General features: G+C 39.1%; 1 protein-coding gene and 1 long non-coding RNA gene across 6 annotated transcripts in view; one reads left to right on the top strand and one right to left on the bottom strand.

Annotated features, from left to right (window-relative positions):
* The window catches only part of LOC134742932 (PDZ and LIM domain protein Zasp), a 75,075-nt gene extending 61,580 nt beyond the window's left edge, over positions 1-13,495 (top strand). For 2 of the 5 annotated variants that reach the window (XM_063676146.1, XM_063676147.1), the window contains exons 9-15: positions 54-144; positions 571-793; positions 5,797-7,210; positions 7,586-7,772; positions 8,320-8,440; positions 8,755-8,870; positions 10,941-13,495. In XM_063676146.1, the coding sequence (XP_063532216.1) occupies positions 54-144; positions 571-793; positions 5,797-7,210; positions 7,586-7,772; positions 8,320-8,440; positions 8,755-8,870; positions 10,941-11,018 (2,230 nt within the window). In that variant the 3' untranslated portion in view covers positions 11,019-13,495. The other 3 variants (XM_063676148.1, XM_063676149.1, XM_063676145.1) reach the window with 3 other exon arrangements.
* Positions 13,496-15,212: 1,717 nt separating this feature from the next.
* LOC134742943 (uncharacterized) lies at positions 15,213-16,570 on the bottom strand. Its single transcript, XR_010127981.1, has 2 exons — positions 16,344-16,570; positions 15,213-15,411 (listed from the first exon to the last, which is right to left on the bottom strand). It is a non-coding gene; the product is annotated as an uncharacterized LOC134742943 (long non-coding RNA).
* Between the last annotated feature and the right edge of the window lie 896 nt (positions 16,571-17,466).

Here is a 17,466-nt window from a genome sequence, read left to right as displayed (position 1 = left end):
CTAAATGAACGTTGATTTAACTATTGTTAATAGTTGTTTATTTGTTACAACAGTGGCAGCCGCATCCCAACGAACACGTACTCGACCCCGCTGCCACCACTGGCCACCAGCAACTACAGCAACGGATCTTCTTCACTGTTCAGCGTGAGTATATTCTTGTTGAAAATACTGTTTAATTGCAACGGTCAACGGTCATTCTATTGCAACTTGCGGAAGGTTCAAACGTTGTTTTGGACTTTTCTGGAGAGTAAAAAGGCCGATTTTACGACTATAACAATATGCGATACATATTATTATGTTGCTCTTAATGTCAGACAAGAAATTTGCTCATTATGTCTGTCAGCATCGCGATTTGCGTGACCCACACCAAACCAGGCTCATCTTCGCCTGGCGTTGGAACTGGCACCTGTCGGCCTGTCGCGCTATGTTGGCGATGTCGAGCTAAGTCGCTTGACGCCGACAAAAGTCACGCAATGTCAAAAAACTTAACGAGTGACTGTCGCGATACTTATCGCATTACATTTGTCTCCTAGTGAATAATGGCTTATATATTTATATGGTAATGTGCAGCCGTCAAGCAACATATCCGGCCCGAAGCCTTTCGGTTCATCCATCGGCTCGGCGTACTCGCCATCGCTGTCGCCGCGCTCGGCCCCGCTGTCGCCAGCGCGGCCCGTACAGGCGCCCGCGCCCGCGTATGCGCCCACGCCCGCGTACGCGCCCGCCCCCGCGCCCGCGTACGCGCCCGCCTACACGCCCGCTCCCGCTCCCGCGCATGCGCCGTTTGCGCCAAGTAAGCGAGTCACTTTTGCTATCTAGTTGATATTATAAATCAGTCGCATACGTTAAGGGAATGAAGTACAAATATTGATATAGGTATACCTATTTTACCTAAACTGTGTGACGATTTGATTGATATGTCAGAAATAACCTCAGTAATTGAGTCGCCGGCAAGCTCGGCCGAATTTCACCTTCCCATATTAAACGGAATTTCGTTCTCATTTTAAAACTACAAAGTTTCAGAGCAAACTAGCTACTCGTTTTAAAATAAGAGCGTAACTACGTTTGTATGGAGAACCGAGCTTGCCGGGGACCCTTAAGCCTTAAATACCTATAGGTACATTACGAAGTTATACTATTGAAAATTCTAGTCTTTTAACAAAAGTAAGTGTCTTAAACAATAATAACTTTAACTTAATGCCACTCTTTTAAGTGTTAATATTCATATGACGTATACCTATGTTGCTGACGAAACGAAATTCCACACTCGATAATATATCGATCAAAATAATATTTACAAATACCTACGGATGAGTCACTATGCCTGTCATTAAAGGGGTCAATAGTCAATAGTTTATTACTTTTATTAGTCACCAGAAAATTTGTCAACATCGATAACATATTAGCAGACGCAACGAAACAAATCAAGTTTGTTGTTCTCAAAGTTTAAGGTGACGAATCTGAATGTACCGTATTAGAATTATCTAATCTTTAAAAATGTATTTTTAGATGTAAGTAGGTGTTTTGTATTGTCGCTTTTGGTTAGCACAAAATATGACATTGTCTAGCAATTATTCTTTCACTTTACCATTAAAAAGGTACAAAAACCCAACTCATTTAGGTACAAGTTTTTCCAAAAAGCTTACCAAGGTACCATTTCGCTAGATGATATGGTCTTTTTCATAAACACCGAAAGATGAGATATACCATCGTGTGTTTGGTTGGTATATGGCTGTAGTTACTATAAATAATTAAAATGGATTTTTCTAAAACGTTATTATTTTTGGCAGAGTATCCAGGTTCCATTTTTAAAGGTAAAATATAAATAGGATAAGGTGTAAAGCGCAACTCGGCTTATAATGGCTATTTGTATCTAAATACACATGTGTAATGTATGCGCTAAGCGAGCAGCCAATGTCAACCGCAACATTAAAATAACTCCTGGCACTGATACTCCAACGATCATTCATACTTTGCCATCGTAAAACTTTTCGTTATTTTCTTTAGTGCCGCTTCTATTAGTTAATAGGATTAATGCTTTTTCGAAATCACTAATGTTTTATTTCATTTTTTCCAACCACTTTTCCAACCACTTTTTCAACCCTTCGAAACCATGTAACTTACTAACAGGCAAGAATGTGAAAAGCGTTGTGTGGCCCCCACCGAACCCGCCAGAAGATGAACCACCTAATGAATTGAGCGATTATCCGAAAACACTTTGCCAAAATCCCAGAGCTGAACCGGCTCCTATCAAAGAGGCGCCAATGGAAAGGAAAATGAGCAAAGTAGCGTTGCCAGTCAGTACTATGCAGGATTCAAGCATGCAATCAATTTCAAATTCTCAGCAAACTGCAGAGTTTACATCGAGCTCCTCATATGCGGCGGCGCAAATGTCAACCGCCACTGCAGCTACTACCCGTTCAGAGACCGTTTCAGTTGTGGAAAGCAAGCAGTCACAACAAGTAATAAGCGAGACTAGCTGCACCGTACAGTCTTTCACAGAACAAGCTGTTTCACAAAGTCAGATGACAACTATGTATCAATCTCAAACTAGCCCTCCCGTAGAAAAAATCTTCGACAATCCCATGAACAAACTTGAGTCAAAGTCTATGTCGAGAAAAGAATCTGCGACAGAAATAAAATCAGAAATGGTGACTGAACAACGTTATGAACAGTGCAAAAGGGAATCTCTAACCGAAAGTCAAATTAAAACTGTCGACGTCCCGAAAACAGAAATTGTAACTGAAACAAGAAGCCAACAAAGCAAACGAGAATCTGTCTGTGAAAGTCAAACAAGAACTGTTGATGCTCCATCATACGAACAAAGAAGCCAAGAATGCAAAAGGGAATATGTGACTGAGAGTCAAATAAAAACTGTAGATGTTCCAAAAACAGACATTGCAATAGAACAAAATGCTCAAGAAAGTAGAAGGGAATCTGTAATCGAAAATCAAATAACAACTGTCGATGCTGCAACTACAGAAATCATCACTGCTCAAATGTCCCACGAAAGCAAAAGAGAATCTTTAACCGAGTATAAACTAAATACTGTCGAAAGTGCGAACAATACTCGAGAGTCCCAAGTTGACAAAGAACAGTCAGAAGCTATGGAACAGCCGATAGCTCCAATTCAGGACAATACAATAAAAGCCGATAGAAAACAGTCAATTGAAAATATTCCAATTACCAATACAAACCCCGAAAATCCGGCCACTAAGAATGTGTTACAGTCAAATCCTACATCACCAATAAAGCCTTTACCGCCGACATCTATTCCTAATTCCGTTCCTAAAGGATTTGTATGTTCTATGATTGATGCTTTAACTACAGCACCAGATAGGCCATACTCTCCTTTACCCGAACCTGCGGCACCCAGTAATTTACTCATTCAAAGTAATTTGCTACCTGACAATCCAAATCCTCCAGTTTCTAACGAAACACAGCAGGAGGTACAAGATCCCTTCAAAGTAGAACTTCCACCACAGCCGTCACCTATGTTTGCTCAACAACCCAAGCGCGGCATAACACCTATCCCACCAATGAAGTCTTATAATCCACCCGAAACCCTAAAACAAGATGAACCTATACCATTGCCCCCACAAACAGAACCCTACATTCCACCGGACTTCAAAATAATCATAGAGCCTAAAGTACCGCCCCGAGACGAAACCGCTTCTCCGTTTGTTGAAGCATTAACCACAGCTCCTGACCGGCCTTTTACGCCAGGCGGTAGTATTGTGCCAAATATCGAGCGAAGTTCTCTTAAGGAGGCTTTGACTATTGCCCCAGAACGTTCTTATAGTCCATTACCTTTAGGAAGTATTACCAATAAATCTACCCAAAGTAGTCAATCCACCCATTATACCTCAACATCGACAGTCCAAGTTCAGTCAACTTCTTCGGATATCGTACGTCCTATTGCAACGCAATCTATAACACAGATGACTCATTCAGAAACTTCAAATATGCAAAACACGTGTAAGTTACAATCATCATCTGAAATGTCTGCTTTTAGGCCCGTTCCCAAACAAGTTTTCCCACCACCGCAACCAGAAGAGTTTTGCCAGCTTGCAAATTTCCCACCTATGAGTCAAGATATCAAAGCTAATTTCGAGAAATCCGTACGAAAACAAGAAGCTATGATAACAGAATCTCAAATGATGCAACAGTCAACAAATACGTTCAGTAACATGACTACTCAAGGATTTTCATCTGTTAAATCTGCTCAAAACTTCTTTGAACAATTAGATAAAAGGGAATCCTTGTCATCAGTATCTGTTAGATCAAAATCTGGTCTACATAAACCTGACAATATTCCTCCATACCAAAAACACTTTGAGCAACTACCATCTCAAAGAGGCATTACGCCGGAAGTTAGCTTCGCTCCTGCTGTACTTCAAAGGCCTGTTACTCCTACCACTGATCCGCCTATCAAACCAAAGGACAAACCGGTAGAACCAAAATTACCTCCGGCTCCCATGCCCCAACCAAGATTTACACCAGATATAAGAACCCCAGCCCAACCACCTCCCGTGCACTTCCATAAAGATGCACCTATTTCAATGACATTTCAACCAGTTACTGACGAGCCTTTCCTCAGGGCGTCCCCTGCTCGAAGCCGACCTTCAACTCCTAGTATGATAAACAAACCTGCCCCCATAATCCCATATTATCAAATGAATTTAGTATCAGTAGAGCATACGGCACTGGAAACTCATCTTTACGAACCGTCGAGCCCGGAGACAACAAGTCGTTCTCCCACTCCAAGAATGAGATCTAAATCTCCAGCTCCGGGACCACCACCAAATCCGTTGAAGGCTCACGCACCCCGTATTAAAGAATCCACTCCACAGAGAAGTGCCGCTCACTCCCTTCTAACTCAAGCTACATCGAATCTCCGCAAAGAGCACGAGATGTCACAGAAAGGATTCCAAAGCGGTGTCGAAGTTTTTAACGCTTCTGGTGCTAAAAATTGGAGCCAAGATCAACCATCGGTTATTAAAGAACAAAGACATTCGAACGTCGGGTTCAAAAGCGAAACTTATAATAAAGATAATCTGAGCATCAAGGAAGATTCTGCAATCAACCAAAACTATGGTCAAAGACAAACGCAATCACAAAATGTATCCGAGTATGGCAATATGACTGTGCAAACGAGTAGGAAAACATTTGAAGAGTATGAAAGAACACAGTCCGCTAAAGTTATAGAAATACATAAAGGTGGTTCGTCATCATTTGGTGCGCAACAGCAAATTGAATCTAACGTTCAAACATCCAGTAATCGTAAACAAGTGTTTCCACCTCCGGTCATGAGTTTGTCTTCTTCCCAGACTTCATCTGTTAACCACACTAATCAAAATGTTGTTGCTAGTAGAAACACTGAAAGCTGTTATCCAAATCCTTCGATTTCTGGTGCTAACCAAGGTCCAGTGTGTGATCCTACCCCATCGACAGGTTCCAGCGTAGGAGCTGCCGCTCGTGGCAAAGCTTTTGGAGTTTCTTCAGCCCCCAAACGCGGCAGAGGCGTTTTGAACAAGGCTGCTCTGCCAGGGTCTCGTATACCCCTTTGCGGTTCCTGCAATGGCAATATTAGGTGATTTGAAACATGAAACATTGTTGTGTTTTATGCGTGTTGCATGGTTTCAAGTGAATAGGTTGTCGCGTGTTGATTGTAATACAAATAATAAGTTAGGTCATTAATATTTAGATTTTGTGCTTGATGTGAGTGTTTAGGAAGTTTTCATATAACCCTGCTTTTAACATTTGTTTAATTTGTTGATTTTGATTTTCTAACAGCTAACGAGACGCCGACTCACCATATCCCTCACAAACCAGAGTTTAAAAGTGCAGCCGAGGAAAGACTTATCCGAAAAATGGCTAAAATGGCGCTAAATGGTTACGAAATTGGAGTACAAAGAAAAATAAAGCCAGCAGATCATATCCAATCTATGGCAGATAAGATACAAGACACAGTTGTGACAAAACATCCCCTGAATACCGATAATCTGTCATCAGGGGACAGCAGCCGCGAAAATACTTTAAGACGTCCGTTAAATAAAACATTCGACAGGAATTACAAACCAGAAAATTGTATCCAAAATATTGGAGATAAAATTAAAGAGACTCTCTTAAACAATCACCCAGCTGTAACTGCAAATTTAACTAACGGCAATAGTAACAGTTCTTCGCCGCAAGCTAAGAATATCGGAGATAAAATAAAAGAGAGTCCCAATCAACCTACAGCTGTTACAATTAACGTAAATGGTAACCCACCACCTCCGCCGCCAATGTGCTTTGATAAATTAAATGATAAAAAACTTTCAACTCCAAATAAAATCAATGGTGTACCAGTTCCACCACCAATTCCGAATTCGCCTATTCCGACATTCAATGCCAGAAATTCTCCTACTGGCCAATTATTAGATATGATAGACTCTAAGACATTGTACGGCGGAAACAACGGACCCAATATCGCAGACAAAACACAAACTCTTGAGAAAACAAATATGAAATTAAATGGATCCATAGGTACAGTGGGCATCGAAAAGGAAAAAGTTGAAAATAACTATTTGAACACATTGCGGAAAAAGGATTCAAATGAAAAAACCTCCTTCCTTAACGGAATAAATAAACACGATGCATGTAAAACAGAACTGCTGGTGGACTCGAAAAAGAATATCTTAGGCAAAAGGAACTCCTTTGAAAAAGATAATCGTGTGAATGATATAAACGGCTACTCAGATAGTATATACCAAAAAGAAAAAATAATCAACATGGTTCCAGACACAAACACATTAAAAAAAGCCAGTATATTTGAGAAAATATCAAACGAAAAGAGCAACAATAAATTCCACAATGATGAATCTCCGAAAATTGATTCATTGCCACACAATTTATATGACAATTCATTATATTCCTTGAAACCTGTAAAGGTTAACGGTAATGGTAACATTAACAATCAACGTAATTGGCATAGTTCTGATGACGCAGATTCCGTTGAAGAAGAGACTGATTCAAGTAATGATTTTAACAAGCAAAATGACAATGATGCGGATGTTGTTGTAAAACGCAGACAGAAACGGACAGAGAGGAATGTGGATGGCAGGAGAGACTCTCATATTATAGCTCGTCCTCTAAGCACAATGACATCTGCCGACGTTGCCGACGGACTGTTACCCGTATGCCACAAGTGTGACAAAACTATAACCAGGTAAAATTACAAATCTATTTGTAAATATAAAAAGTAAATACAAAAAACCCCCAACAAAATTCAAAGTAAGTTAAAGCATGACTGTCTTAAGAATGAAGCACGAGTTTTCTATTAACAAATTAACTAAACTATAAAACATTTCCTGTAAATCACCTGATACGCCACGATAACATCTTTGCAAACCTCATGGACAGCAGAATTAGATATATGTAAAAAAAAAACAGAAAAAGGTCTAATAATGTCACAGAAGTACGAGAGATAAATAGTTGCTATCATGACGTATCGGGAGCTCAAAAGGCATCGTAAAGAGTGGACTTAGCGACCAAACTGTAGCTGATGCTGTCAAAATTTTCTAATACTTGAACTTCTAAACAGGGGTCCGTTCATAACCGCGCTGGGCCGCATCTGGTGCCCCGACCACTTCATCTGCGTTAACGCGACGTGCAGGCGCCCGCTACAGGACATCGGCTTCGTAGAAGAGAATGGTCAGCTCTACTGCGAGTTCTGCTTCGAACAGTACATCGCGCCCGCTTGCGACAAGTGCCACGCCAAAATCAAGGGCGTAAGTTTATTTCTCACTCCCTTATCTCTGTTTCTCTCATATTCGTTATCCGTAGCATGACCGAATGCCTCTTTTCGAAATTTGTTTCTTCATTCAGCATAATCTCAGGGTTCCTATGAATAGAGAGCGGGGCGGTAAGTCTCTTGACTTATTCTTGACAGCTGGATAAAATTCCACTCATTTGGATCTTTTTTGCGATTATCTAGGTGGGTGTGTAGCTTCTTTTGTAATTCCAAGAACCAAATGTTGGACGTCCAAACTCAGTCGACTCAGAGCGCTTTAAATGTCTGATTCTTTACAGCGAAATTTCCTTCATTCTTAAATGTTGAAGTATGTGTTCTTCCTTGTTTTCTCATGACAGAGTACTAGTATTATGTAATCTGTAATTGAGGGTCGTGAAGTCGTGATTACATGACGTCATTGCTTTACACACCAATGCTCGTCAATAGAGATATTCATAATTTAAACCTAATTTCCACTATCACTAACGTGAAGTGAGAAGTTCAGAGTAACACGTAATATAACATAAATGTCCGTATAATTTCAGGATTGTCTGAACGCAATCGGCAAGCACTTCCACCCGGAGTGCTTCAACTGCGTGTACTGCGGCAAATTGTTCGGCAACAACCCCTTCTTCCTCGAGGATGGCCTGCCCTACTGCGAATCAGGTAACTTGATAACGATAATTTAAGAATAAATAACCCTTAAGTATTTATTTTGGAAGTCTTTTTTACTAAGAGACATTTGGACACAAGAACTAACCAACATGATGGCAATACAGCACTTAGGTATTTTGGGAATAGAAATATATCTTGACTTTCTAACATACTTATGCCTCTAGATATTAATTTTTTTCGAGTAGCTCTTTTTTAACTGGTGTATAAACGGAATACAAATTTAGCCCTTATCCTCTCACTGCTACTCACAGTATACACATATTCTTTGTTACATTCTCCTACACATGTGATTCCCAATTTTCCAGACTGGAACGAGTTGTTCACGACGAAATGTTTCGCGTGCGGGTTCCCGGTGGAGGCGGGCGACAGGTGGGTCGAGGCGCTCAACAATAACTACCACAGTCACTGCTTCAACTGCACGGTGCGTATGATACCTACTAAATACACACACACTCATGTAGGACTGGGACCCGATTTTCGATCATCCAGATGTTAAATACCACGTCCGATTACGTCGGTGACGTGATTATTCCGACGCTTCTTTTTGACACATGAAGCGCTGATAGAGTCAAACGATTGAAAGAAACCTCGAGGACTGCTCAAGGACCCTGTCCTGAGGTCTGACTACATAATATGTTTTTGTGCTCTCGTAAAGACTGTTCCTTCTTAAACTTACCATGACCACAGCCACAGCAAATGTAAATATTTATTTAACAAATAAAACTCGACTCAAATACTGAGATCTTTCTGGTACAGTTGAATCAGTTGATCCCTTGATATTGCTGCAAATGAAGAATATCTGATACCATGTAAGAAAACATTTTTTTTTCACAAATTCATATCCCTCTTTTAAAAATCCATCTCTCTCTGTCGTTTAGGTAACACTTTATGAAATCGATCATTGGGTTCCAGTTAGGTATTCAATTATGAAATAAATTTACGATAAATACTCAAATTCTTATATGAACTCAAGTATATTGTAAATACATGAAATAGTCAAACTGTGATTCGTTTCAATTCAAACTGTAAAATGGTTAATTGCGGCATTATCTTTTCTCCCTTCCATTTCTCCAGATAAAATTCCATAACACCTCTGGTCCATACCATTCAGTAATCCCTATGAACACAATCATAAAGAAATCGCAGTGCATATTGACGCATATTATTTCCCATCTTTACAAAATTCTATGTCCGCAGATCAATTTCTACAGGTTATGTCTTGTATAGATTCTCATTTTCACAAATCTTCATTCCCTGAACACGTGCCATTTTCGTAAAGATAAATGCGCGGATAGAAATCTGCAGTCGTAGTTATCTGAAGAAAATTCTAAACGGGGATAAAGTGATATTTGTTTAAATAGGAGTATGTCAGGTTAGGACTGTAGAAATAAGTAATTAAGTAAGTAAGTTCTTACAAAATTCTGTAGAACTGGGAATCTCTAGAAAGGCCTTGGGGAAATTGGACAAAAAACTCAAATTAAGCAGTCTATAACCTACCTACATTTTGAATATGTTCAATCCACCTATACTATACTTTTCAGCCGGGCATCCGAGTAAAGCGCAGGATTCATTTTCAATCCTTACTATATTTTGATCATTTTGATCCAAATGTTTTACGAAAAACAAATCAATATCATCTGAAGTAGGTACCATACTGAGTTCTCTACACACTGGTCATTACATCTATTGCTAGACAACGAACTAAATATACGACATATAAATATCATCATACGCAGTAACATCAGAGTTAAGTTTTATCCGATTAACATCCCCTTCATGCGTGAGTGTTCCCCCTAGAATAACTGTATATTAGTAGTATCCGTATAACATCTTGTATATGGTTCCCATTCAAACTTCCCAAGGTTCTGGAAGTCAAAAGCTGGAAATTCACGTTTGTACTTTCAGGTGTTGAAAAAATTTAAACAAACAAAACCACGTAACGCACTCATTCGGCCAATAACATAATGCCATAGATACAAAATGCCACAGATTCAGCCAAACATGGCAACCTTTTTTGTATCTGTGGTTCATTGGCTGAATGACTTAAAAATATAGAGGGCGATGTGTTTCTTTAATTAAACACCTAAAAGCGTGACAAATTTATCACATATCGCGTCGTGTCGATACGATACGATTTGTCCCTCGTGAATTGCTTGATCCCGGTAACGCTTTTGTCTCGTCAAAACATACGAATTTCATTGACATATACCTTATTGTATATGTATAGTACCTATTGTATAGTTATTTGCATCGTTTGGCTATTTTATGTACTACACTTGACACATTCAATGAATTGTTTGATGAAAGAAATTTCTATAGAGATCTTTTAAACGCATTCTTATTTACGTTATAAAGCGATACTTATCAATTCATTGAAAATTAAAGTATAATGACAATGTATACCTCAAGTTGTTTTAATATAAATGTAGAAGTGTGGACTAATTGAACATATGTCTAGTATCCACTGTTACGAATGTCTAACTATTTCCAGGTCTGCAAAAAGAACCTCGAAGGACAGAGCTTCTTCGCTAAAGGCGGACGACCCTTCTGCAAGACACACGCCCGCTAGATGTCGCTGCGTCATGTACAACTCTGATACTGTTTATTCAACGACTACCTTCCGCCCTGTTTCCCCCGCCCCCGCCACGCCCTCTCCACGTATGGAATCTCCGCAGAGAACGAGAAAGTTGGAAACGCCCCTCCACTTCGATGGAGGGCTGTTTTCCGACATCAGAAGTAAGGATGGCAAGTTACTGAGCAAAGTAACTGTGGATTGGATCCATTCTTCCTCACGCCGCGACGTCACCGACTCGCCTAGTGTTTACCAAAGCGTCACCGATGCTGGTAAAGACTATGTAGACGATATAGTGAAGACGGAAACTATCACCAACGAGGAAGTCATCAAAGTCAAATTCACTCCGGTTCTAGAGTTAAATGCTCCTCGTCTGCTAACGCCTTCCCAATTCGAGCGGCCGCAGGCGCCTGTTTCGTACATTAAGGACGGATTCGAAGATCTGCAGAGCTACAAGATCGTCAACTCGATATGCAAGGAGAAACAATTCCAGAGTAATTTGGGCGACGAGATCAAAGGATCACCCAGCCCTCTGCCGGGTTTCCTTTCTACCGAATCGGTAAAGAGTCCGCCGAGTCCTTTAGCAGGATTTCTTAATTCGGAATCAGTCAAAAGATCACCTAGTCCTGCGCGATTCTTAACTTCAGAGCCAGTTGAAATGACACCAAGTCCTTTAGCCGGATTCCTAAATTCTGAACCACATAAAATACCACCTAGTCCTTTGACGGGATTTCTAAATTCTGAGTTAGTAAAAAGAACGCCTAGTCCTCTAGGCTTTTTAGCATCGGAGCCGATTGCAAGACCACCGAGTCCGCTAGCAAACTTCCTTGTATCAGAGCAGTTGACAAAGATAGATCATTACTTACAAGAGAGTTTGGAGGCGTGCGGGGGTAAAGACGCAGGCGGGAAGATAATGCAACATGAAGATACGTTGAGGGACTTCAGGGAAGTCCAACAAACGCAAATTAGACAAGAAAGCCAAGTAGATTCTCGTGTTTATTCTGCGAGTGATTACCGAAAAGAAAACGTGACGAACGTTCAATCATACGCGACTGAAACTCCAAAGGAGAGAAAGAAATCTAAAGTAAACAGTGTCAAAGTTAACGAACCGGGCGTCTTGCGCGCCATCTACAACATGCCCGTGCATTATCATGCGATCATTCTATGTTTCTTCTTAATTGTATATAATCTTATTTATCAATACGTTAAGGAAAATTGTCATGGTAAAAAATAAACTCAAAATTACCAATATTTAGTCAAATATAAATGCATATTAAACTAGTCATCGAGTTACTCATATACTTTGAAAGTTTCGGATGTTGGTACCCGACACTTCTATACGCATATCGTAATTAGTTAGATGTTGAATCAAAAAAAATCCCTTTTATATACTTAACTCACAGATGTACATAATTAAAGTTAACCGACTTACAACCGTTGTGTATGAGTAATTTATAAATTAACAATTGGTGCTTATTAAATTGCTCGCATTGAAGTGATATATATTTGTTTACTCATGTTAAGGAAGAATATTAAGTGCCATAAACTTTTTTATTTATTTATGGCACTGGGTAACTTTCTTAAAGTTGAGCTTTGTATACAGCTTCCGGAATGTTGCCAGTTCACTAACACTAACAATGCACAGTCACAAGTGTCACAACGTACGCGTTGCAACACCGTGGAATGGTATAGCGAAGAAAAGCTGTTTTTATACCCTGGCAAGCCAGATTTGTCAGTAGAAAAAGGCGCGATATTCAAAATATTCCAGAGCCACTACCGCGAAAAACGAACCTTTTTCTGTCTCTATTGCTCGAATATGGAAGAGCGATAGAGAGGCAGATAACGTTTTTTGAGTTTTCTATGTTGGCGGTAGGCCCTCAGATACTAAAATGACAGTTTCATTGGCCAATTCGCTACCCAATCTTGCTTTTGAATCAATTAAGTACTAAAGTGACAGATCGGTTGGACAAATTGGGGAAATTCATTTTATTATCTGGATTACAAAAACAATAATATCCATGGTTCTGCAACAATGTGACCAGCTAAGTAGTTACTTTATAATGTTTGGTTAGTTATGAATGACGAGAAAAAAAAAACGAAAATGATAATTCTGACCCTGACCATTACTTTTACAATTGGTGCACCAAGTGGAAGAAAATACAACATTTATAGATTTAATTTTAGCCATATAACTATGATAATGAGGTATTAATATTAATTATGTGTATTTTTATGAATATAGCCCATTATAATACAATTAAATCTACCATTTTTTATAGTTGATGTTAGTTTTAAGAACTTATTTTAAGCCACAGTTATGACTACATATGAACGTAATGTAAGAAGAATTCAAAATTTGCCGTTTTTACTTTTGTTAATAGTAATATTAATCAGATATATTTATTTTAGGCAATATTACAATTATCATTAGATTGATAAGCAATTATGAGCTTAAATAAAATATTTTCTTGTAATATTGTTTTATTTATATTTTGAAATTTTTAGGAACGAAAATCAGTAAGTGATTCGTAGAGGTAGCTCATATATAGCCAGCATAATAAATAAATTACGTCCACAAAGAATGCGAACAGACATCAATAGGTCACTGCCTAAACCCTGGCAGTAGTTCCAAGTCAAGAAAGCTCAGAATGAGAGGGAAAGAACCCTTTCTTCATCATTACATAAAATATGTTCTTGTAATTTTAACGACCGGTCTGGCCTAGTGGGTAGTGACCCTGCCTGTGAAGCCAATGGTCCTGGGTTCGAATCCCGGTAAGGGCATTTATATGTGTGATGCACACAGATATTTGTCATGGGTGTTTTCTATGTATTTAAGTATTTATAGAGATTACGGAGATAAAAAGGCGTATTGGTATGGCTAAGGAAGCTATGACCCGACTGAGTGTCATCTGGAAGAAGAGAGGTAAACCAGCGCCACCAAGACCCGGCTAGTACGCGCTCTAGTATTCCCCATATTTCTGTATGGCGTGGAAACATGGACGATACGAGCCCGAGAAAGGCAAAGGATCGATGCATTCGAGATGTGGTGCTAGAGGCGTATGTTGAGGATACCCTGGACCGCCATGCGCACCAATGTATCGATCCTTTCACAGCTTCGTGTCCAAACTCGCCTATTTACAGTCTGCCAGCAGCGCATATTGTCCTACTTCGGCCTCATAATGAGGAGGGGAGATGAAAGCTTTGAAAAGCTAATCATTGTTGGAAACACGGAGGGCAAACGAGGCCGGGGATGGTCTCTAACTAGATGGAGCGATCAAGTAAAAGGGGCCCCATCCTCAACCAGCTTTTGCTCGGTCGTCAGAGACGCGATGGACAGGCACATGGAGGCAGATCACAAGAACCAGGTGTGGAGCATCCACATCCACTGATGACCACGATCCTCAGTAATGAGGGAGCGACCACAGAGAGAGAAGTATTTATATATTATATATATCATTGTCTGAGTACCCATAACACAAGCCTCCTTGGGCTTACTGTGGGACTTGGTCAATCTGTGTAAGAATGTCCTATAATATTTATTTAATATTTATTTATTACAACACTATACAAGACAGGTGTAACAAGACAGATAAATAAAATTATAAATTGAAATTGATCTCATATACTAAAGAAAAAAACCGGACAAGTGCGAGTCTATCATGGTTCATAAGATATATCTTAGCTAGACAGTACTATAACCTGGTGACAGACGGACAGCGGAGTCTTAGTAATAGGGTCCCGTTTTTACCCTTTTGGTACGGAAAAAATGACCACAGCTTGTGAAGATATGGCTGGCGTATTCCCATTTGTCCCCACCCCATGTGAAAAAGATTTACCATTATGATCCATGGCCAGTTTTTATTATGTACAGTCTTACACAACTTGTTCCATATTCAAATAGCTGCACAGAAAGGTAAAATAAACTTATATTGACCGGAATAAAGACCATGATTACCTTTTGTATTGTTTACAACCTCCCGATATTTCGACGCAGTTACATGCATCTTGTTCACGGGTGTCTGAAGATACCAATAAGAAAAAAAAGTCTAGTGAAACTAACCGTGAATCATTCAAAATTCTTAAGGGTAAATAAATATGGTATTGCAAATATTAGTATCTTTTCAATTATAAATAGGCATGGTATTTCAGGAAAGCACTAAAAATTAAGTAACACAAAAATAAGTTGTGTTCCTTACAAGAACAGGTTTTATTTAAAAATACATTATTAACTATACAACAATGTACCATTGTTAAAAACTACATTTTAAATACATGGCTTTGTACAAATTACAATTTATTTATTTAATTTACCTATTATTCCTTTGGAACAGGGTCTGTCGGATCCCATGATATTTGCACATCATCATCACCTAGCATAAATTTTGCTATTCTGAAAAAAGAAAAACATACTGTATGGCTTATAAAATAAAGGGAAGTAATTAAATGATCAGCCATTTTTAAACTGATCTGCAAAAAAAAAAATAGCCATTAAATCATTTGGGCAGCATACAAATATGTTGCCGGCAATAAATAAAAATCGAGCTGCAACTCTTGTTCAGCAAATAATTCACAAACGGTCAACATTATAACCAATATCCATCTGCTTAATAAATAGTTGAGCTGCAAAATTATTATTTGGTCAGCAAGATTTAAAAATTGGTTGGCAGTTTAATTGAGACGTATGCATATGATTTGAAAAATCGGCAGGGTTGCAGGCGGAGCGGAATCGTGTGCGTGCATTTCATTCGATGATTATTAGCAGTCACATTGCGGTGTGCTAACATATTTGTTGGAGATATTTATTCGTTTTGGTACTTTGAGAGTATTATAGGTGTAAAATGGAAGATATTAGCTACTAGAAAAGTGGGTTAGGTTAGGTTAGAACTGCGACCTTCACAGAAAACAACTGCCACTAGAAAAGTGGGTTAGGTTAGGTTAGGTTAGAACTGCGACATTCACAGAAACAAACTGCTACTAGAAAAGTGGGTTAGGTTAGGTTAGAACTACGCCAAATTCAAGCCCAATCAGACATCGGGATCAGGATTAAATCTTGCTTTCAAGTAATGTATGTGTAGGGTGAAAAACGTATCTGCCCGCCAAGTCGAGCAAAACAAAGAGGCACGGCCGTATCATCCTTTTCAACGTCCATTCAGGCCATTTTCAACGTCCTGTAGTTTTGTGCTGAGTAAAGCTAGAACCCTGAATTTTCAGTGATTACTAATACGGTAAGTTAAATGAAAGCTCGTAAAACTTATTTGGCAATTTTGGCATGGCACGGAACAACGGTGAGTGAAGTGATAAAGTATGTGTGTATTAATTTACCTTTTCCACTCGACTGAAAGTCCAATAAACGTAAAAGTTAAGAATCCATGCCAAAGTGTTGTTACTCCAGGTATAGGCTGTCTCTTATGGCCAAAGTTTTTAAAGTTTCTCGTGTTAGAATGTGCTAAAGATTTTGTTACAATATTTTTCAACATTTTGTTTATTATTTAATACTAAATAATTGTATTAATATTAATTGTTATTGTGCACGCATACGTCGGGTTAGTATTATCTCTTTTGACATTGACATAAAATTGATAAAATACTGTGTTCAGATACTACCCCACGTTGACGTTTTAGTCTTACAAGTTGAGGACGACCATATATAACGTATCTGAAGGGCCCTCCAGACTACGCTGATTAGCGACCTAGACTCCACACTCGCGTTCGCGGCTTCGCGCCGCGATTCGCGCACGAGTGTGGAGGGAGCTTTAGGGGCTCACTGATTATCAGGTTCTTTTATGCCATATTTTAATAAACGAAAAAAAAATGCCATCCGACATGTATATAGCTGGTCAAGCAAATCTTAAAATTTAAAGGTCCTCCACACTCGTGCGCGAATCGCGGCGCGACGCCGCGAACGCGAGTGTGGATTCTAGTTCGCTAATTAGCGAAATCGACTCCACACTCGCGTTCGCGGCTTCGCGCCGCGTAGTCTGGAGCGCTAAAAATATAGGCGCAAAGAGATATCGTCCCATACAAAATTTTAATTTTGCGCCTTTTTCTAATGACAAGATTTGCTTGACCAACTTTAGTTTGTCAAAGGACTGTCTCATTTCAAACATAGACAGAGATAATCATACTATCTTTGTCTTACACTAGTACTAGCTCCCAAAAGAAAAGGATGAGTATAGTTTTTTTGTTCTTATTTACTGACAATTTGGTTTGACCAACATAATAATTATATATTTAATTTATACCTGTTTTTATTTTGCTGGCTGGTAAGGTCTAAAAGTAGTACTTAATTTAAAATTACGCATTTTTCCGCAACTTTAGACACCTATTGCATTATGGATTTTATTTTTCTTCATTCAACAACGGCCCACCCTAATGAATATACCAGTCTATGCATCGAGCCTTACTTTTTTTTAAGGATTACTTTTGTATAGAAAACTGACCAGGT

This window comes from Cydia strobilella, chromosome 7 (assembly GCF_947568885.1).
Source record: "Cydia strobilella chromosome 7, ilCydStro3.1, whole genome shotgun sequence".
Classification (NCBI taxonomy): Eukaryota; Metazoa; Arthropoda; class Insecta; order Lepidoptera; family Tortricidae; genus Cydia; species Cydia strobilella.
Note: the sequence above shows the minus strand (reverse complement) of the source record. Positions and strands in the feature narration are given on the sequence as shown.